Here is a 16409-nt window from a genome sequence, read left to right on the forward strand (position 1 = left end):
AGAAGTATTTCAGGGGGAAACATATAAATCACAGTTACAGTTGGGAGGAAAAAATGGTAAGTGATATCAGATTTTATGCTTTGGGGAAAAAGGGAAAAGAATTGTATGCTTATGATAGAGTTAAAAAGTCTGTTTTCCTCCATGGAATCTAGTCTTCTACAGATGATGGTTACAGTGAACCTCCATAGGAAGCATCCAGTACTGGGCATTTTTGGAAGTGTAATACTACATTAATCTCAATCAACCACTCAGTTCTCTCAAATAATATTGTTATTGTCTTAACAGTGATAGAGAGGAGATAATATTCAGGTAAGCAAAGAAACTGAGAAGAGATTAATGAAGGGCAAAGTATGGGTTACATGAATTAAAAATGCATGTGCATCAGAAGGCAAGGCTCATTGTTTCTTGTGAAACCCATGCATCCTTATTGGTTTTGGCCATAGATATTATAGATATTTAGAAGTCCTTGTGGCTAGTTCCTGAGTTCACAAAAGCTACAGTTCATGAAATAGGAACCAATTACATGGAAGATATTTTTTATTTAATCCTTTTTCTTTTTTTCTTTTTTTTGAAGATGCAACCTTACAGCATGGACTTGCGTGCAACTTCAGTTGCGTTCATTATAGATCTATCGGAGGAGCTGTTGTGTTCCTGAGGCAGTGGCTAATACTGAAGTATTTAATAACAGTTGACAGGGATTTGTTCACCCTGCTCTGTATCAAAGATTGTCTTTTCATCCTGTGCCTAATATCCCCATTTTGTTTATGGCCTGCACTCCAAGCAAGAGAAAGAAAGCTACAGAAACCCAAGAGCCAGACTGAGTTGTTTACTTCTTGGTGGAAGAGCTTGGATAACTGTATGGTTATTTAATGTTACAGGTAGCATAAAATGATCTTCATTGGCCATAAAACATCAAGTTGCCCCTGTCCATTACTTCTTAGCATGTGCTATGAGCTCTTTAACTGTGAAGAGTAGGAGTGAATGTTCCTATGAATAGAAATTTCGATTTGTATATTATTTTTAAGTGCTACAGAATATTTCAGGATGAAAGATACGTGAGCAGCCAGACAAGATTGATTATTAACCTTACGCATCAAGCCAAAAATACCTTGATTTCCTGGAACCATGGATGTAAATCTTGGCAGAATCACCTCAGTGTTTATCCTTTCCTGTTATGTGGATTAAAGACTGCCCATTTTATTGTGTTTTCTTCTCTTGGGTGAGATCTTAATGACTGAGACCTCATCTGATATATGTGGCCATTACATTCCATTACCACTTTCCGTAACAGCAGAAATTTGCCAGATCACTTCAGACAGAATTTTGTCTTGCATGATGTGCTGTTTACTAATTGCCTACTGCCTTCAACGCTGCACTACCTATCCATCAGGGGAATGCCTCTTTGGTGGCACGCATCTCACTGAATGACATTGAGTTTCTGATCATCACAACACACATTCCTGAAAGGCTCGCATCTTCCTGAAGGGCATGTGAAGCTTGAAGGCATCAGGACTGCAGTGTTTCTAAGCTTTTCGGATTCTTTTGCCATAAATGGATTCATCATTTTAACTTATTGCTGTTATTATATTATTGATGTGTTTCCTAAGGGTAGCCCAGAATAATGTTCCTAGGGAATCCAAGATTTTACATAATTAAGGAAACTTACTTTCCTTAGTCTCTATAAATTTTGTTGGCTTTGCCATACTTCAGCTTCATATGATGTATTATAGGCAATTTTGGTAAAAAAACAGTACATAAAAATACCGATGCTCTTCTTACATGACCACTTAATCATACCCTTTAATCATACCCCTAGTATAACGTTCAGCAAAGTGCCTTAGTGAATGTTGTATTCTCAAGTCATGTCTGAGACCTTGAAAGTTTTAGTGGTTTTCTATGTTTGTTTTTTTGTTTGTTTGTTTGATTGACTGATTGATTGTTTTTTTCCTTTTAAGTTAAAGAAAATAACCAGATTTGCATCTCTGTGACTTGCCCCTTTTAGCCTTGTTACTTCAGACAGTCAGTGTATGATTTTGTAGCTGCTAGGTCTTCCTTGGTACTGGTGCAGGTCATCTTTTACAAGATTGATTTTCTAATAGTTTGCTTCAAAGGGCAGAGGTATCCATCAGTGTGTCTTTTCCTTTGATACTTTCTGACAAAGCAGAGGACAGACTTATTTTCACCATTTGCTCAAAGTGGTCTCTAACAGTAAAGCTCCTGTTAGAAATTATTTATGGAACACAAAAATATTACAAAGTCCAACCTGATTAACTAAAGTGGCTCTTCTCTGTAATCCATTACTCTAATCTGGTGCTTGATAGATGGATGGTTATTACCACGTTTGTATTTAAAGTAGTTACATTTTTCCAGTTATAAATTCACTGTCAGAGTTGTTTCCAGCTGTCTAAAAAGCCCCTGAAATCTCTTTAGAAAATTCACTGTTTTGAAATTTAAAAAAAATGAAATGTCTTCTATGTTCATAAACAGAACACCAACAAAAATAACTAATTTGAAAATAAATTTACCCTTAATCCTTCCTAAGCACTGGCAATAGAGGGGCAGCTGTCTCTGACTGGCCATCCTTGTTGCATTTGTAGCCCTTCAGCTCGTGTACTATTGCTGGTTGATATTTGGCTTCTCACAGAGACATTTACTGTGAGCAATAGGATGAAGCAGCTGCGCCCTTGAAACTCTTCTGGTTTGCCTGTGCACCCTATTTCTGAACAGGAAATTGGTGTTCAGATCTTTCTGCAAGGATGATAAATACTTTATTTTTGTGGTAACCATTTGGCTTTCCTCTGAAGAGAAAATAACATTACTCATCCAGTCCAGTGAGTGCGCACAGCTTTAGGGTCTTGGTAGCAGTATTTTGTAAGATGTATATAGTCCAGTACTTAAGTTCATAAAACTTCGGATCACACCTCCATACTGCATGAATTTTCTATGACATCTCTGTGAGCTGGGGAGAAGTTTATAAAGCACAGTTTCTTCAAAGAATAAATATAAAAAATAGATGTCAGAATTTTTCCTCTCTTGTCTTCCTGAAACAAATACAGTGTCTTAGAAATGCTATCCTCCCAAAATTACACGTGTCTGTGTCTATGCAGCTGCAGAATTCTCTATTTTCTTTTTAATTATTATTATTTTTTTACCAAATAATGCTTTACTCTCCTCCTTAGTTTTAACTTAAACACCCCTGGTCCCAGGTGTCACAGCTTCCTCCAGTGCCATAAAGTTAAACTCATTCTTGCCCAGCACAGGAGCTGTTCATCTGTCTCCAGTGAGGCTACTTGCAAATCTGAGGACCTGCATGAACTGGGATCCTTGTACAGTGCCGGAGGCTTTTCAACACCTCCATCTTCCACCTGACACTGCACTTACACAGCTTTTGCAGTTAACTCAGTGTTCAGTTACTTTCTGAAAGTTACTCTGTTGAGAAACAAGAAGCAGAGAAATGTACTTCAGCCATGTTGGACCATTGCAGGAACTTTGAGATGTACACTTACTAGGAGGTTCTTCAGATCCCATATTCCTTAGGTGTTGCTGACTTCAATTTACTCAGTTTCAGATGATGTAAAAGTGACCATAAAAAATACCATTTTGAGAGACAGCCTTATAGTAGAGGACTTTTTTTTTTTTTTAAATGTAATTATTACTTTAATTCACCTTGTGGAATCAGATGTGTGAGACTGCCAGACTGCAATGGGGACAGGGTTTGTAAGCATTCAGCATTTCTGAAAAATCAAGCCATTTACCTAAATGCCTAGATAAAGACTTAAATGCCTGGCTTGAGGCAACCCAATTGAAACAGGCTAATCTGAGTATCCTTGTGGAGGCAGACATTGACAGAAGTGTATACCTAGATGTCTGCTCAACTTCTAAAGAACTTGTAAAACCTTGACATTATGGATTCTGATTTATGCCCTTCTGGAAGACTGGGGGATAATTGCACCATTCTGTTGTCTTTCTAAAATTGAAATACATCTATTTCTGTTTGAGATGATAAATCCTATAATAAAATCTTAATTGGAAAAAAGCAATTTGTCGGAAGAGCAATTAGCAGTGGAACAGCTGCTTCGTTAACATACAGATGCAGGGTAATGGCTTCTGAATCAAATGGGACACGGTGAACTCTCTGGTGAAGAGGTACCTCCTGACACTATTACATATCTTGCTTTTTCCTAGTGTTGTGTTTTCTGTTGCTCATGAGCTTGACTTGTTTTAATACAACATTATTCAAATGTCTCTGATACCCTTCTCAATATTATCCAAGTTTTTTCCATGTAAAGTCAGAAGCAATTACATAGCTCGTATTCAGATGATTTACTGTGTCAAACGTAGTCACTTGCTCTGATGTCTGAATGCAAGAGAGTGATGAAAAATGCAAGCAGTCTCTTCTGCAAGGATGCCAGTTTGTGGGTTTATGCTGAGCACTGTATTCAAACCCAAGAACTGCAGGCTTCATTTGTATGTTGAGCCCACTGATTGCCCCTTGTCAATGCAAGGAAATCTTGTCTGGCACTCTTGAGCAACAGCAGGTCTTGGTCACTTGTCACTTCGCCCGAATTTGATGCCATTGTAGGTAGCACTGCCATTGTTTCTGTTGAAATTCCTTCACAAGCCAAAGCCCTAAGTGGACATCACAAAGTCTTTGACTTTTCTCCCTCTTCTTAGTAAAAACTCTTATTGGGCAGAGCTTTGTGATTGGAGTTTTAGTAATTTTCAGGATGATGTGGAAACCTGTAGTCCCATTGGTAAACCCTTATATCTGTGGACACCAGAGTACAAAATTCAGTTCTCATCAGCACTGAGCAGCCCATAAATGGCCATTGCAATAGCTGGAACCTCAGCTATACAGCGCTGATGAAATCTATCCATTTGCTAGGGACCTGCACCTGAAAGTCTGGGTCAGTCTTACCACATGTAAAGACATTTCCTCTGTAGCAGACATTTGATATTACTTAAATGTATAAACACCTGCATGTTGGTTTTTTTGTTTTGTTTTTAAAATCTCTTCTCTCCAGGTGATAAATCATTTAGTCTTTTCTTTTCTTTCTTTTTTTTTTTTTTTCTGCTCTTGAAACGTCTTTCCCAGATGTGTGAGAACACTGGAATCACTTATCTGTCTCCTTGGTGTGATTAGGGTAAGAACACACAGTTGTTCCCAGGGGCAGTAATATCAGAAGAGATTCATACTGAAAATCTTTTAAATCAGAACATGGTACCCTATTTATCATCATGTCATAATTATTGGAAGGTATCATCACTGTTAGGGTGACCACCAGGAGCCCTTGTGAACAGGACAGAGTATTCATTTGAAAACTACTGGTACCTCCCCAGGAGAGGTCTCTGTTTTGCAGTCCAGTATGACGCATAACTGAAGGGATAGTGAGTAAAATGTCTGGAAAATATGAAATTCAGACTTTCATGGGTGTTAATTAGGTGCCTCAGAACACAGTCCAGGCACTTGCTTGCCATTTTTGGTTTAGTGCAATTGTATATCCTGACGTCTGTCTGAATATTCAGATACATAAACACCTCTGCAAGTCTTATCTTAAATGGCATATTCACTGAACCACAAACTTAGATTTCTACATCACTTAGATTATTTTTTTAATCTGTTTATAATTTGTGCTTCTGTCACAAGTGTTGTTGCTTGGCGTTACTTAATGTCATACCTAGATAAATGAGTTGAACAAAACAAGAAAAACAGTTTTGAATGTTCATTATTGGAAATAATAGAAAGTATGTTACTTTCAGACAAAAGTGTCTTCTTGGCTTTTTACGACAAAAGAACACTCTGAGAATACTGGCATCAGCTTTCTGTGTCCTAAATGAATAAGCACTTTAAGCCTGGCTTGCCACAGAACTGAGCCGTTTGCAGTCATGCCTTCATGAAACGAAGACAGCATGCTCTTCACCTAGAGTTGCAATGATAAATACACATTTTTCATTGTTTTAAGTGACTATCCAGAGTGCAGAACAACAGAAGGTACAGGCCTGAATGCTTACTTATTTCTAGGCATGTCCCTGCACTGCTATTATTCTGCAACTGTAAATACTCGGAGAAGAAGTTGATGTTAGTTCAGTTGCTGTTGTGAATTACAAGTAGCTTCCCTTGTAATATCATATTTGTTTTCAGAATTAACACTCTCTGGAGATCCTCACTTAAATACAAAGTGTTACTCTGGAAGACGTTTCTAAATACACCCCAACCTCTATATTAAAGAAATATAGTGGCAACTTTTGGAAGGGAGCCTTATGCTCTTCATCACTCAAATCAGTTATTTCTGCTTTCTGAAAAAAGGTTTGACAGGAAGGACACGGTTCCTGGTATAAATCAAATATATTTCCACCACACAGTGATTTCTTACAGCCTACCTTCTTCCATGATCATCTGATTTGTGTCTTTGTCTCTGTGGCTGAGCATACCCCTAATATATATATATATATATTCACATATATATATAAATTCATTGACCAGCTCCGACCTTGGCGCTAAGATAAGCATCATGAAGATGATGAAGTTCTTTCAAGTGATGTAAGGATAAGAAATGACAGGACAAAAAGAAGAGACAGAAGCATGTGCTACGCCTTTATGACTTACTAGACACTGGAAAATCTGCATGATGGGCAATCAAGTCAAAAGCTGGAAGGGCACAAAATAGAGGGAGTTTGAAATATTGTAACAAGGCAATTTTTCTCTGTTTCCATCATCTTAGGCACCAGCATCGATCTACCACAAGGCATAAAACCTGAGGGAATTTGCTTTTGCTATTCCTGGGCCGTGCTGGCAGCAAAATGCTGCCCTACTTATAGTAAACAATGTCATCTATGTAAACCATCATGGTGTTAGTGATGCACTGACAAAATCTCATCTCCACTCTCAGAGCACCTGTTGGGTCTAGTCTGACCCAGGAGTCCATGACCATGCAGGCTACAGAAGGGTAACACCACCAGAGGCTGAAAATACAGATGCAGGTGTATCACCTAAAAAGTGGATGGCACAGGGATATGTTTTGCCATGCTTAACCATTATTTTTTGGACAGTAATCAAGCATGACAGGGTGATGATGACATTGTTTACTATAAGTAGGGATTTATTTCATGTTGTTTATAAAGTTCTGGGGACTGTGAGCTAGGGCATTTGCTTCTGAAGCATTTGAAATCAGCAGATTGGTGCTTTTTGCAATTAGCAGTACAGGCTAGGAGGGCTTCAGTATCCCATCTTTTATTAGATTTGAAATCTGATCAGCCTTCCTAGCAGCTTGCAGAGTGGTGCCACGCTCACACTTGCGATTCCACAGTAATAACATCCACGAGGCAGCCTGCTTGCTGCAGAATCTTTGGATGTGACATGCCAGCTTTAATAAAATGTAGCAATTTCAGGCACATGGTGATAATCATTTTCACTGTTCAGCCTTGTGGGCTCTGAGGAGGCATTAAGTGTTAAGGTTTTGGTCTTTTCTTACAGCAAAAGAAAAATACAAATGCCTTAAAAATAGCTCCAATATTAGATGCTGGTGAAGGCTCTGGTGATGTAGTGCAAAGCCAGCTTTCAGCAGACTGCAGAGTGTGGGCCGCAGATAGCTGCCGCTATTGAATACCACAAAAACTTGGTAAATGGAGTGTTACCGCTAGGTGTGAGGGACTGGAATTAACTCACTGACACACACTTTCCTGGGATTAGGGCTGTGATAGGAAGGGTGTTATCAGAAGAGCATGTGTAGGTGCCTTGCTGAGCTGGGAGCTCTGTGGGACTGCGATGGTGGCACTGGGCCAGGGACATGGGGGAAGAGCCACTGTGTGGGTAAAGTGAGAAGGAGACCCAGGGGCCGTCTCCCGTGACACAAAGACAGATGCATTGCTTTATTTTGCCCCAGAGTGAGCTACCACACAGTAGTTACTTTGCTCTAAAATCTTTGGTGGTGACAACTTCTCCATGTTGCTCGTTAGCAAGCTAACCAGGAGCGATCCTCCCTGTCTCGACAGGCTCCAGAGGGCCTTGTCACCACTTCGTTTGTACACTAACATAAATTAAATACGCCTTCCCGTCTGGCTTTTACTGGGGCTTGGTATAGGGGCTTGGGAGGCCACGGCTTTGGAAAGGTTTGGTGGTACTAAAGGGGAATGAGAAGAGAGCGGTGCAGCAGGAATGACTTTTCTGGTGATTCCATCCTTCTCTCAGCCTCAGTTCCCAGCCTTTTTTACTGCTAGAGCCAACAAAAAGTGGCTGCTGGATCCCCAATGGCTGTTGCTGTTCTCCATCTGTGCACTCTCCTCTTACAACACCTCACAACACCGTTCATCAGTGACGAAAGGTGAGGTTAATTGATGTGCTAACCCTCCTCAGCCCCTCGTGGAGACTGGGCTCTCACCACCACCAGTGATACTGCAGGCTGTGAAATCAGCGTGCAGAAACTTGAAACTTGCTTTCCGCATGAACTCTTGGAAGGCCTCAGCACCGAGAGCCAAGCTGTGGCTGCCAAACTTAGCGGCCAAGTGCTCTGAGGCACTGCTCTCTCTCTCTCAGTTGCCTTTGAAGTCACCAGCGGTGGCGTGAGTCCTTCTGGAGAGCACTGCGCTCCCTCACGCTCCCACAGCTGCCCCGGAGGCACCTCCCCAGCTCCCCCACAGGGAGTTCCGATTCCAACTGTGTGGGAGGCCTTCCATTCCCTGCCTTGCAGGATCCCTGGAGCTACTACAACGGTCATGAGGAGGAGAACAGATATCAGGGAAATACTGTGAAAGTTAGCTGTCGCACCACACACACGGAGCTGCGGCGAGAAGGAGCACCATCTGACCAGGCGGTGCTTGCAGAGAAGTGCTAAATTCCTCCTCAGCAGGATCCCAATCTGTTCCCGAGGCGATTATCAGCCTTTCACACTCCCATTGCTCTTGTTCACCCCAAACTGATGGGCAGATCGTGAAGTGCATGCATGCCTGCTGTCCTGACCCCTCCATCACACCGACGGGGGGCCTGCGCCGGGTCTGCTTGGGTAGAGAGTCCTCCACAATAGCAGGAGGCCTCTTACAGGAGGGAGGTGAATTTTAAAAAGGTTGGGCTTATTATTTGAATGATAGTTAATACAGAAAGTGCAAAACATCTGAAATTACCCTGAGTTAAGACTATCCGTAGATTTATTCTGTGGTCTGTGAAAGCCATTAAACTTTTCACTTCTTGTGAACTGGGCAGTGTACGATTTCTCCGTGTTCCTCTCATTATGCTGCGTATCTGCCAAAGGCATTTCTCACTCCTCCTTTGGTGGCAACTGGTACATTAGCTAAATTCACTCCTTCCAGCAGATGGTGATGCTGCTGCCCCTTCTGCAGGCGTGCGCTGCCTGAACAGCTCATCTCTCTCCTGCTCTTCTCCTTTACTTGATATTCAGGCTGGAGGCTTCCAAAGGATTTTCTTACATCAGTTTTTTTTTTACATGACACCTTTTCCCTGGACTTGTGATCAAAAGAAAAAGCCAGGCTCATTTTTTTTCAGTAAGTTTCATGGTAATGAGAGAGATTTAGGCCAAACTTTATAGGAAACTTTGTAACAGTAAGGGTAGCAAAGCACAGAAGTAAGGAAACATGAAAAGTCATGAAACATCTTCAGAAGCTGGGTAAGAGGAGGAAAAAGAATATCTGTTGGGAATGAGTTAGGTATTGGTGAGCCAGCTTTGAGGTTGTGAGATGGACAAAACTTCTTAAAGTCCTTCTGGTCTTGTCTTCTGTATTCTTTCATTTAATCTGGTGATTAATGGGTTGTTCTGAACATACTGTTCAGCCTGGACGTGGGTGTCTGAGCAATGAAATGTGTAATAAAACGAACAGCATAGTAAGGTGAATTTTCAAAGGCAGTGATGACTTTCCATTGATGTTACCAGGGCTATATATCCAGGCTCAGCACATGGAAGGGTTTTTACTCTGTGTGATGCTTAGAAAGTTGTTATCAGTAAACCACCAACTGCAAACCATCAGTAAACTGCAAACCAACAATACCTGTGCCTCTTTGGATATACCTAACTAAATTTGTGGCTGACAGTTTTTTCTCCATTCTATTTTTTGGTAATCTTGCTTTCTTTAGTTTATTGTTTCATGAATCCTCATGGAAAGAGGATTTTAGGATGATAGAGACAGTACCTGACCTAAACTGTGTCAAAGGAGTGTGGTTTCATCTGTGACTTTTCAAAAACCAAAGTTACTGGAATGGGGAGGCTCTAAAGGTGATGTGAATAGACCCTGCGAATGGCACTAGCCATTTCCAAAGAGAAATGGTTATTTTCAAGTCAAGAAGCTCCTGGTAAAACTTAAAATGAAGAGGATCCACCTTTGCCAGTCTCTCTGAAAACTGGCTGAACAACAGAAGACTCAACTGCTGTCAGATTATTTGCTGCCAGATACTGGATCTCTTATATTTCCATCAGGCCCAAGAGATAAGGCCTCTTTAGTTCTTTTCTGTAGTGAGGGATAGGAGTCCAGCCATTTTCAAGTGCAGCATATATGGGTAAATAACTCCTAACCAGCTCACAAAACTGTCATTTTAAATATAGAAATCAGTAGGACAAATAACGAATATTTTCAAGCACGGAGCATTTGTAGGCAGCTGAATTTCAACAGTCATGTAATTTATCCTGTGTAAGTATTAAATCTGCTAGATTGATTCATGATATAAATGAATGCTCACAAGCATTCTTACATTTTCTTGTGTTGCTGGGCATCCATCTCTGATTTTATAATCATGGATGTTTCTTTGCTTGTGTTGAAGTGCGCATGGATAGAAGGTGCAGACCCTGTTGAAGAATGGTACTGATAGATTTGTTCACATTATTTCAATAACTTAATATTGTTCAGATATGTTAATTCTTCATTGTTACTTTATTTTATGTTATGTTTTTGTATAGTTGTGTAATTTAATTATATAAATATGAATAAAACTATTTACTATGATGTAATATGATGTTTTCCTCCCCAGTACTAATGTTTGATCTGGGAAGTTGCTATTGTAAATAAGATAACTTTACATCTTCAGAGATGAAGTTTCCTGGTCATCCTTCTGTAAGGACATACGTTCTGTAGCCACAGATAGTTTGATGAAATGTCGATGTACATTTAAATCTGTTTGTTTGTTTGTTTGTTGTTACACCAAAAATAAGGTAGCTTCAGAATCTCTAAAAAGCCATCATGAGATTGCCAACCCCAGATGAACAAGCATCCTGGGCTCAGTGTCTGTTTTACCTTACTTGAGGGAGAGCAACCCATATAAGAGACTTGAGTAAAAGTAAACCACTTTGACCTGATTTTGAGAAATCCCTAGTGATCTCTTTTGTAAAGAGCCTGAATCAGTTTGCCTGCCTGATGTAGACTCTGTGGTTGGAAGTCACATCTGTCTGGTGACAGATTGTTGAGCTGACGTAAGATCTTGTCCCTGATCACCTGGACTGCAAGCTCCTGTTGGGACACAAGCTTTCTTCCCTGCCACTTTCCTCTGTCTTCAGTTACCTCTGTCTTCAACTGTTCATAGTCTTTGAATATAAAATGATTTGGGTTAAAGAGAAAGCGTGATACTCTCTTTCAATAGAGCTTTTGAATAGCTGTGGATGACAGGTTCGCTATGAATATGTACACAGCTGTAAGTTTTAACTATGATGGAAGGAGACGTGTGACAAAGCAAATCAGATTAACATTTTGAAGGTACTGACGGATTGCCAGTAGTCAAGTCATTATATCCGGGTTGTATGTCCAGGTCAGTAACAGTAAGTGGGATAAAAATCTGCACATCATTTGATCATGGTTTACACTTTTAGCTGATGGTTGCATGCTTAAAGTGTTAGCATTTGGACTAATTTTGCTTTATCAAATTCAAGTTTTGTTTTATGTTTTCCTGCTTTACGTAAACATTCTGATGAATCCCGGGGATGTTTTTTGTTTTGTTTTGTTTTGTTTTTAGCAAGGAGTTGCAATCACAAGTACTGAACACTTATATTATGAAAAGTCTTAAATTTTAGAATTCATTGACATTTCCTAAAAAGTGCTCCTAGTTGGAAACGAAGTTTCCAACTGTCCATGCTTTGTTTCCAACAACTTCTCAGACATCTGTTTTCAAAATCAGTAAACAAATGCTGAGCCATTTGTTTAAGACTTGTTAGCAGAATTTACATCATCTAATTTTTAAAAACATTAGTATGGATATTTGCATTTGGGCTAGTTTCCTGCAGTTCCCTAAATGCGCTGTCAAAGCAAGCAGGACCTAAGTCATGCCTCTGTGTGAGGATGAAGCATATTCCTCACTGACTGCAAATTTATTCTGGGGAGCAAAGCAAGCTGTAGAGAGCATGCACAGTACATGCCTCCGTAAGAGAGGACTCCAACCCCTTGCCTCTCCTGAATCATCGTTGGGTTTAATTGTCATCCTTGCAGCACTACTTCTCATTTGCGCTCCCTTTCTACCCCTGCATTTCCAAAACATGTTGGCTGTGCTTCTTCACTTGGGATATTATCCACCGGAGAGCTTTCTTTTCTCTGTGTTTGCTGAGTCTTTCCTTTCTGCCTATGCCATTTCCAGCTTCCTCCCCAGTATCATATCAGTTCTTTAATATGGAGCTATCACACTAAGAGGAACCTTTGTGTTTGGATATATCCAAGATAAAGGTGCTCTTGTTGGCATAAGCTTCTGAAAAAAATAGTCTTTGTAGACCTGGTCTACACCAACTGCTCTACAACTTCGTGCTCAGACATCTGTGATTCTTTGTTCCCTGTGTAGTACTCGGGCTTGCACAGTCATAAGCACATGGCTATGAATGCAGGTAAGGGCGAATCCACAGGAGGGTATTGTCAAAGTCACAATAGCAGTTTCTTAATGCTAACCGTGTTAGTTATGAAAATATAAGAATGACTCTTCCCTTTAAAAATGTATTTCATCAGCAGAATTCTTTAGTATGTTTTTCACAGTTTCCTCAGAGTTGTCAGTGGCTTTTTATAAGTGAACTGCAAATAGGCTGTAGTATTAAATATTTCATCACAGTTAGGTACACTATATTCATCAGTTTGTAGAGTGAGCTTGTCAAAAGGCTCCTTGTTTTTGTTTTCAAGTCACATGTTTTTAATGCAAATCTGTTGGGTCTGTTATGTGGACTTAAATTGCTGCTTTGCTTGCAAAAATAGAGAAAAGAAAAAGAAACTAAAGCTGTTAGGGCTTTACATGTTTTTGAAATATCTTCAGCAAAGAGTAGGATGAGAAGTTGTATCCACATAACAAATGTTTAGCAAAAAACTTAGGAACATAAAAGCATGTCTGTGGCTTGTAAGGAACAATTATTGGTCATGGTAAGGTTTATCTGCCACCGGTACTTTATTCTTTGTGAAAAAAGGTGGGTTTGCTTCCCATTACAAGTACCCTTAGAGAATCTCATGTCATTAAGGCATTTAGAAGTTTTTACTATTCATTTTTTTCAAGCACTGAACAATCAGAATTAAAAGTAATGCCAGATAATGAACCTATGCTGCTTGTGGCCTCAAGGTACAGAACTAATAGGAAATGAGCTAATGAGAATATCCGCAGTTGTACTAGGAAGGATAAAGAGAAAAAAACAAGAACTATAAACCTTCATGCTTAAGAACCAGCCACTAATTGGCAGGGAGGTATGAAGAAACTTCCACAGCGCATAAGGTACATATTTTGATGGCTTCTTGCAACTTTTTTAAGAATAGATGGTGCTTATCCCTGTTCAAGTGAAGTTGGCAGAAATAAGAATTGCTCAGGGCACTGGTTAGCTATTATAAATTTGAAGATGACGATGCTGATTACACATTGCTATACAGTACATTAAATTTCTATGTGGAGCTGAATTTTATTAATTAGTCAACGGAGGAATGATTCCCCTACCTTGGAGAAAAAATGTGTAAGAAGAGCTGATATATGACTGGAAGCAGGAAATCAGATGTGTGCTTGAAAACGCAGGTGAAATAGTGACCAAGATATAAATAAAATAGGAATCAGCCAATGCACAGAGAAAGGAAGGTGCAGTAAAACCAGCTGTGCCATATATTGTTAAATCACCTGCAGAGGTTTAGGATTTCAGCTCACCATTATGCCTGCATATAACATTGCTTTGGCATTACTCCATAATTGTCTGCAGTACAGGATAAAAGACATGCTAAATCTTGAGCTTGGCTGGAATGTATTTTGAAAGATTTTTGACCTTGAAGCATTTTGAAGCAATTTGTCCAGTCCCTGAAAACCAGGAATGCCTGCTGCTTTCTGTCCAACCTGTGACATGGTTATCTTCATAAAAACAGAGCTACTGTTTAACTCAGCCAGAGCTGTGCTCCTCATTCCCATTGCCTTTCCTAAAGCAGAAGCAAGCTGGTGGCTTTTATTCGCCATAGATAAAGTTGTAGTGAGCTAATAGCAGCAGCATGTGTACTAACTGATGATTAAAGCATTGGTAAAATGGGTACACTTTGCAAGCCTGAATAAATCCTTCAGCAGAGTAACTCTGTAGTACTTGTAGTAATCACTCACCGGGGCAAAAGGTGGCTGAGAACAAATCTGCAGGGGATTGTAGTGTTGTGATGTTGCCCTCTGAGCAACGTGAAACAGCAGGGGAACTGGAGGATTTGATTTTACCTTGGGAGGGATGAATGTGGCAAGAGCTAGGGGCTGACCACCCATCCTCTGCTGCGAAGTCTAATAATGAATTGCGAATGCACTCATTGACCCCTTATCAAATGAAATTTGTCACATATTCACCAAGACTTCCTTTAGCCGTAATCTACTGTTAAGATTTTATAACCTATCTTCAGGAGGAAAAGGAAAATAGTCTATTAATTGGGAAAGTTTTCCCTTAACTGTTCTTTGCTGGCAATCCTCAGAAGTCTTTTCTGACTGATTATAAAGAGTGATTATCTTTGATGATAATAGTTACAATGAGAGTGAAATTGATATGACACTAAAAATTAAGAGCATTGAAAGGGTCAGCACTGTAAATCTTCATAAGATTTTCATTTAACTAGCAGCTCTTTTTTGTAGTAACTCTTATAAGTAAAATAAAGAAATTGTTTTGGTTTACGGATTTTAGGTGGGTTAAGGACTGAATTCAGAGCTTTGTTGTTATTAAGAACAACACAGATCTGATTGATTGGGTCCCTTTTAGCTATAAAAGCAGCTCTTATCCTCTGATTCATGCTGGATCATCTCTCTTAAGAAGGAAAAATGGTCTTGGTAGCACAAATTACGGTTAAATATTTTTAAGTAATGGAAAGAATATAATTTCTGAAAGTCAGTTTAGAAAAGTATATAACTTTGGGATTCAGAGGACCACTTTCACAGATATTTCATGCAATTTATCTACTGATTTTCATACCAGTGTAGAGATCTTCTAGCAACTGAGTTAGTCTCATTAACTTTAAATTCATGATTCAACCTTATGATAGTTTCCACAGCTGCACTGCTGTTAAATGCAAGTCTTCTGTAAATCACTTTAAGTGTATATATACATATGCTTATTTTACATACAGAATTTCAAATGTTTTCATCCAAAATGGAGACCAAAAGCAAGATACCTGATTGGAGAATGCAAGAATCAAAATTTGTATTTATTCTAATTAATGTCTTAATGGTTCAATCAAAATGCAACAACTGCTTATTGTTAGACAAGTTATAGCAATAATACATAGCACCAAATTTCTGTAAAGGATCATTAGTAACATGGAAAAGCCATGTCCACGAGTATATGTTCTTTCCTCCAGTGTCATGTTCCCACTCTCTGATGCATTAGGAGGGTGAGCTGCCAGTACCATCTGCTCTTTGCAACAGGAGTATGAAGTTGATGATAGCAATTTCCTTCTCCTGCGTTTTCGGTTTACTCAGAATTACTTGTCTATGCTTCAACCCTACAGTAGCTCATAAGTTGCACTCTGTTGACTCATGGGGTTAGTTGTATCATGATTACTTAGGTTTGGTAATCCTTCTCTGTATTGAGCATGATTCTGGGGGGGGAGACAATCTGCATTTGCATGAAGTTAAGCAAGATTGAAGTTAAAGCAAATTAGTTAATAATGTAACTAAAACCACAAAGCCTAACAAAGCTTCTGGTCATGCATAGATCTTATATCTAATTACTGCTGTAAAACTTGAGGCACAGCATGAGCATGAGAGTTTGACAACAGGGCTGTGGCTGAGCCAGAGGGCTCCAGGCATGTTGTGTGTACCAAGTCCTGCCTCTCTCAGGTTTGCAGAAAGGTGAGTTCGGGAACTGAGTTACAACAAAAGCAGAGTTAAAAGGCTGCATCGTGTTTATGTGAGGATTTGGATCTGAACAGCTCACACCTCTCTCTTCCCTCAGGGTAGAAAGAAGCCTGCAACAGACTGCAATATGTGTTACGGGTGGCTTGATGGGAGTGAAGGCACAGTG

General features: G+C 39.7%; 1 protein-coding gene across 14 annotated transcripts in view; it reads left to right on the forward strand.

Moving 5' to 3' along the window:
- FAT3 (FAT atypical cadherin 3) overlaps nt 1-16409 on the forward strand; it is a 419137-nt gene that overhangs the window by 223555 nt on the left and 179173 nt on the right. Inside the window, exon 4 of one of the 14 annotated variants that reach the window (XM_068669129.1) lies at nt 575-6343. The exons of the other annotated variants lie outside the window; for them this stretch is intronic. Within the exon in view, the coding sequence (XP_068525230.1) occupies nt 575-870 (296 nt within the window). The 3' untranslated portion in view covers nt 871-6343. Of the gene's footprint in view, nt 1-574; nt 6344-16409 lie in introns of those variants that run through there. 14 annotated transcript variants of the gene reach the window in all.

Source organism: Anas acuta, chromosome 1 (assembly GCF_963932015.1).
Source record: "Anas acuta chromosome 1, bAnaAcu1.1, whole genome shotgun sequence".
Lineage (NCBI taxonomy): Eukaryota > Metazoa > Chordata > Aves > Anseriformes > Anatidae > Anas > Anas acuta.